This window comes from Mandrillus leucophaeus, unplaced genomic scaffold, assembly GCF_000951045.1.
Source record: "Mandrillus leucophaeus isolate KB7577 unplaced genomic scaffold, Mleu.le_1.0 Scaffold98, whole genome shotgun sequence".
Taxonomy (NCBI): domain Eukaryota; kingdom Metazoa; phylum Chordata; class Mammalia; order Primates; family Cercopithecidae; genus Mandrillus; species Mandrillus leucophaeus.
The window spans coordinates 1,450,334-1,456,109 of NW_012110696.1; the positions used below are offsets into that span (position 1 = coordinate 1,450,334).

General features: G+C 61.8%; 1 protein-coding gene across 4 annotated transcripts in view; it reads right to left on the reverse strand.

Annotated features, from left to right (window-relative positions):
* Window positions 1-1,462: 1,462 nt before the first annotated feature.
* Window positions 1,463-5,776, reverse strand: part of FGFR3 (fibroblast growth factor receptor 3) — a 12,726-nt gene continuing 8,412 nt past the window's right edge. Inside the window, exons 7-17 of one of the 4 annotated variants that reach the window (XM_011970870.1) lie at window positions 5,447-5,591; window positions 4,771-4,961; window positions 4,323-4,468; window positions 3,824-3,945; window positions 3,635-3,745; window positions 3,361-3,551; window positions 3,128-3,250; window positions 2,975-3,045; window positions 2,620-2,757; window positions 2,371-2,476; window positions 1,463-2,197 (exon numbers count right to left, since the gene is read on the reverse strand). In XM_011970870.1, the coding sequence (XP_011826260.1) occupies window positions 2,051-2,197; window positions 2,371-2,476; window positions 2,620-2,757; window positions 2,975-3,045; window positions 3,128-3,250; window positions 3,361-3,551; window positions 3,635-3,745; window positions 3,824-3,945; window positions 4,323-4,468; window positions 4,771-4,961; window positions 5,447-5,591 (1,491 nt within the window). In that variant the 3' untranslated portion in view covers window positions 1,463-2,050. Of the gene's footprint in view, window positions 2,198-2,370; window positions 2,477-2,619; window positions 2,758-2,974; window positions 3,046-3,127; window positions 3,251-3,360; window positions 3,552-3,634; window positions 3,746-3,823; window positions 3,946-4,322; window positions 4,472-4,770; window positions 4,962-5,446; window positions 5,592-5,776 lie in introns of all 4 variants that reach the window. The other 3 variants (XM_011970867.1, XM_011970868.1, XM_011970871.1) reach the window with 3 other exon arrangements.

Below are 5,776 nucleotides of genomic sequence, written 5' to 3' on the forward strand. Positions count from 1 at the left end.
TGTGTAGCCCCCCAGGGCCCCAAGAGGGTTTTGCTTACTTTTGGCTCCATGGGGGGGATGCCCAGAAAGCTCCCCAGTTGACTGGGAAGGCGGATGCCAGGGGTGGGGTGATGAGGGAAGGTCTGCCTCACAGCTAGTGGGACAGGACCCTCCCCACCACCACCACCTCAGGAACCCATGAGCTGGGAGCAGCCAGGGCAGTGCACCCCCAGGCACCCTGCTCCCTCCCACCAGGGCCCTCCCGTAGTCTCCTCACCCTTGGGGGCTCCCAGACCACCAGGGACCTTCGGTGCTGCTGCCAGCATCCACCTGGGACCACCCAGCAGCCAGTGACCCCTCCCTCCCCTATCCCAGAAGAACGGGAGGCAGAAACCTCAGAGCCAGGTTAGGAACCAGGTGTCTTTATTTTTTGCAAAGTTCGTCGCTGGGTTAACAAAATCGCACCTGCAGGTTTGGGTGACACCTCTGGCCACCATGCACTGGGTCTCAAGAAGAGACCACCCTGAGCCATGCCCTGCAGGCAAGCAAGGGACAGCTGCCCAGACTCAGTGCCCAGTAACAGAACCAACCAACTGAATTCACAGCTTCCCTCCAAGCTCTGAAAGGTAGCAGAGACTCAGTGCCCAGTAACAGTACAGAACCAACCAACTGAATTCACAGCTTCCCTCCAAGCTCTGAAAGGTAGCAGTCCAGGCTATAAAACTCTAGAAGCATTGCGTAAGAAGTGTTAAGTCTACAGCAAATACATCTTGTAAAAACTCAATAAATTATATATATAGATATGTATAAACTTGTAACATCTAATAACATCTGAACCTGCACGCAGGGCCGGCCCCTCCCTGGAAACCATCGCCCCGCCTGGGACACACAGCAATTAGAAGAATTTGTATGAAAATACCAGCTTGCTTTGAAGTCCAAAATATAAATCTCCTAAAGAAAAGTCCTATAGAAATCTACTTCTCCTGAAAAAGAAGGACAAAGGAAATAAAATATCCTTACTCACTGGAATCACCTCCAACTATTAACGACCTTTTAGGCTTGGAGGGAATCCTCCAGCTCCGGGGCAGGCTGGACGTACATTCTTGGCTGTCCCTCTACAGGCAGGATAAACCTTCTCGGCTGTTAATAAGTTAAAAATTAAAACTCTCCGCCATGTGGCTGGCTAAATGCTAGAAGTGTTGGGCTGTGGGAACGAGGGTGCCAGGGGCCCATAAATAGCTTTACAAATATACAGGTCCAGTTTTAAAACAAACCTGCAGTGCCAGAAAAGGCCCCTGCTCCGCTGCTTGCATGGTGAGACCCCTGGGGCCTCCCTCCCTGCCCAGGGCCACGCCTGCCTCCTGTGCCCCCAGGGTCGCAGGCCTCCGTTGTACCAGTCTTTTCCTCTTCCATATATTTTATATATATGTATATATACCATATACACAGCATCTATTTATAGAAATGTACACTAGTTTCTGGAATAAACCTTTTGGATAAAAGGTAGAGGCTCCCATCTTCAGGTACCCGTAATTTCAGTCTCTGAGGGGCAGGGTGGGAACTGGGAAAGCCTGGAGGTCGGGGGGCAGTGCCACTAACACCCCCAGGAACAAGGTGCTCGACACGTGGGGCTTCCCTGCAGGCTCAGCTTTGGGTGTGGGAGGGGTTGAGGCCCACCCTGTGATGTCCCGTGGTGCAAAGGCAGAGGCTGGGGCCATGTTGGGCCCAGCTCCCTGCCCCACGGGAGTCCCACTGGGTGGGCCCACTTACATTCTGCACTGGGTCCCCCCAGAACAAACGCCCCTTGGTGCTGCAGCACGTCAGGAGGCCGTTGCACAGCAGCAGGGACACCCAGGGTGTACCTCTGCACCTGGAGGCCACAAGATGCGCACGCACGCAGACACACACACACGGATGTGCGCGCACACACACACACACAGATGCACACAGACTGAAGCTTTGTGTAGCTGTCTCTCCATCTGCACTGAGTCGCATGCCGGGGAGTGGCTGTGCACCAGCAGCAGGGTAGGCTGCTAGGGACCCCCTCACATTGTTGGGGACCAGTGGCCCTTCACGTCCGCGAGCCCCCACTGCTGGGTGGGGCCGGGGGCAGCAGGTCGTGGGCAAACACGGAGTCATCCCCTGAGGAGCTGGAGCTGGGGGTGTCCTGGCCGCCGGGGGAGTACTGCTCGAAGGGCGCTGACAGGTCCAGGTACTCCTGCTGGTGGGAGGCGGGGTGAGCGCTGTCCCACAAAGCCCCTCTTCGCACAGCCACCGCTGTGCCCAGGCTGTGCCCCAGAGGGTCTGCCCCACACCTCAGCACTCTGGGAGGCAGGATGGCCGGGGGCAGGGGGCGCATGGGGGTGGCACTAGGCCAGAGCCAGCACTCACGTCGGTGGACGTCACAGTGAGGACACGGTCCAGGTCCTCCACCAGCTGCTTGAAGGTGGGCCTCTGGGAGGGCGCAGCATGCCAGCACTCCCGCATGATCATGTACCTGCGGGCAGGGTGCTCAGGTGTGAGCCCCGCCGCCTCCCATCTTATTCGGGAACAGCCTGAAGGGCTGCCAGTCCCTACCCCGCCCAGCCCTGGAGGGCCTCCCACCCGAGGAGCCAGTGGAGGGCCAGGGATGGCGCTCACAGGTCGTGTGTGCAGTTGGCCGGCTTGTCCATCCGGTGACCCTCCTTCAGCAGCTTGAAGAGCTCCTCCACAGGGATGCCGGGGTACGGAGAGCCCCCCAGCGTGAAGATCTCCCAGAGCAGGACCCCAAAGGACCAGCTGCAGGGGGAGGCGAGGTCAGGCTGTCCTGAGACTCCCAGGACAGACACGTGGGCGGGCACCAGGGGAACAGGCCAGGGCTGCGCTGCTGCCCCAGGGAGGGGTAGAGACCACGCCCAAGAGCCCCAGGGCACAGGCGTGGGGGCTGCAGCTGGGGTCCTGGCTCTGCCCAGTTCCCGCCTCCACCCCTGAAGCCAGGGGTCTGGAGGACACATACACGTCACTCTGGTGGGTGTAGACTCGGTCAAACAGGGCCTCGGGCGCCATCCACTTCACGGGCAGCCGGCCCTGGGAGGGGGTGGGAAGGCAGTGTTGGCGCCAGGTGTCCTCCTGGCATGGCCCCCACCCCCCACCCCAGGGCCGGGCTCACGTTGGTTGTCTTCTTGTAGTAGTCAAGGTTGTGCACATCGCGGGCCAGCCCGAAGTCTGCGATCTTCATCACGTTGTCCTCGGTCACCAGCACATTTCGAGCAGCCAGGTCCCTGTGGATGCACTGGGGAAGGGATGGGAGGCAGGGCTGAAGCCTCTCCACCTCTCCCTGCTGCTCCCAGCATCTCGGGGCAGTGCCCAGCCTGCTCCACCCACACCTGCCACCCTGCTCACCTTCTGGGAGGCGAGGTACTCCATGCCTCGGGCCACCTGGTAGGCACAGGACACCAGGTCCTTGAAGGTGAGCTGCTCCTCAGGCGGCTTGCAGGTGTCGAAGGAGTAGTCCAGGCCCGGGGGCCGCCGCGCCCGCAGAAACTCCCTCAGGTTGCCCTTGGCCGCGTACTCCACCAGCACGTACAGGGGCCCTGGGGGCACGGGCTCCTCAGAGGGGCTGCCAGACCCAGGAGGGCTGCCCACCTGGCACCACCGCCGCTACCACCACACCTACCGCCCTGCGTGCAGGCGCCCAGCAGGTTGATAATGTTCTTGTGTTTCCCAATCATCTTCATCATCTCCATCTCAGACACCAGGTCTGACAGGTCCTTGTCAGTGGCATCATCTGTGCAAGGAGGGAGGGCCTGTGTCAGGCGGCGGCACCCCCAGCCCGGCCCTGCACCCCTGGTCGCCCCCTCCTCACCTTTCAGCATCTTCACGGCTACGGTGACAGGCTTGGCGGCCCGGTCCTTGTCAATGCCGATAGCCTCCGCCATGACCACCTGGCCGAAGCAACCCTCCCCAAGGGGCTTGCCCAGGGTCAACCTGGCAGTGGAGGCAGAGGGGCCATGAGCGTGCAAGCTCATCCACTCTCAGCCCACCACAGTCCCCACCCCCACCTGGCCCAGCCCTTGAGGCCCAGAGCCACCACCTCCAGGAAGCCCTCCATGCTCCCCCTACAGCCTGCTCGTAAGGATGAAGAATGTCACCTACGGCCTCCCGCCCTTGCTGGCCCTCCAAATACGGCACCTTGAAACACTGCCACACACCCCTCCCAGGAGCATCCCCACAGAGCCCCAGCCACACCCAACATCCACCACATCCCTGATGGCCCCTAAACGCAGCCAGGCCTCTGCCTGGCAGCTGTTTCACCCCCACCACCGAGCCCCCTACAGCCCACGCCAGCCCTCAGCACCACTGACCGGGCCCGAGACAGCTCCCATTTGGGGTCAGCAGGCAGCTCAAGCTCGGAGACATTGGCCAGCGTGGGACCCTCCCCTGAGGACAGCCTTGCGATGCGCACCAGCGGTGTGTTGGAGCTCATGGACGCGTTGGACTCCAGGGACACCTGCTTGGGTCAGCAGGGGCAGGTTGGCGCCGTGTGGGCGATGGGGCGTGGAGGTACAGCTGGGGGTCAGTGCTGGGCCGGAAGCGGGGGCATTCTGACTTCCACCAGCATTGAATGAAGAGTTTTAGAATGTTTTGTGTCCCAAAGTACCCTGGGCTCTACATGGTGACCAAAGACAAGGAGAGGTGAGCCCGCCTGGCTGCAGAAAGGACTCGCACAGCCAAGGACCAGCGTGGGCCGAGGGGGACTCCGGGAGGCCCGGCGGGCAGGCAGCTCGGAACCTGGTATCTACTTTCTGTTACCTGTCGCTTGAGTGGGAAGCGGGAGATCTTGTGCACGGTGGGGGAGCCCAGGCCTTTCTTGGGGGTGCTGCGCAGGCGGCAGAGCGTCACAGCCGCCACCACCAGGATGAACAGGAAGAAGCCCACCCCGTAGCTGAGGATGCCTGCGTACACACTGCCCGCCTCGTCAGCCTCCACCAGCTCCTCCTCAGCTGCAAAGACACGGGCATTGAGGCCTGGCCTGGCCCCCACCCCGGGCCCCCATGGATGCTCCTGGCTCAGAGCTGCAGGCACCACTGGGAGCGGGAGGGGGCTCAGAACCTCAGCACCCGCCTTGTCTGGAAGGTCTTGCGGTCAGTAACTCGGGTGAGTCTGGAGGGCCAGACCCTGGAGAGGAGGAGCCCAGCAGAGCCAGCCAGTCCCACACCGCCACCAGGCGCCCAGGAGACACCAGAGCCGCAGGAGGGGCCTTTGGGGACCCAGATGGGAAGGAGGCTCGAGGGGGCTGATGGGGCCCCTCTGGGACCAGGACCGGGCCAGGCCAACGTTGTCCCCACACCGGGCACAGGGCCAGTGTGACGGCTCAAGAAGCGGGGCGGCCATAAGCTACAGGATTCCCGTCCGTCCTGGCGGCTGTGGCATGTCCCGAGCCAGCGTCCCCGAGACAGTGCGGAGCAGCAGCAGCAGAAGCCGGTACCTGGCAGCACCACGAGCCACGCAGAGTGATGGGAAAACCCAATAGAATTGCCCGCCAGGCAGGTGTACTCCCCGGCGTCCTCAAAGGTGACGTTGTGCAAGGACAGAACCTCTAGCTCCTTGTCGGTGGTATTAGCGCCCGCCGTCTACAAAGAGAGAGCAGAGCGATAGGCGAGCGCCAGCACCGCCCTGCGGGCACCGCACAGAGTCCACACGGCAGGATCCAGCCGCTGCAAGGAAAACGCCGCCACCACCAACTCCTCAGCCACCGCCAACTTGGTCACCGCCACGCGGCCGAGGGCCCTCCGCCTGGTGCACCGGTACCGAGCCC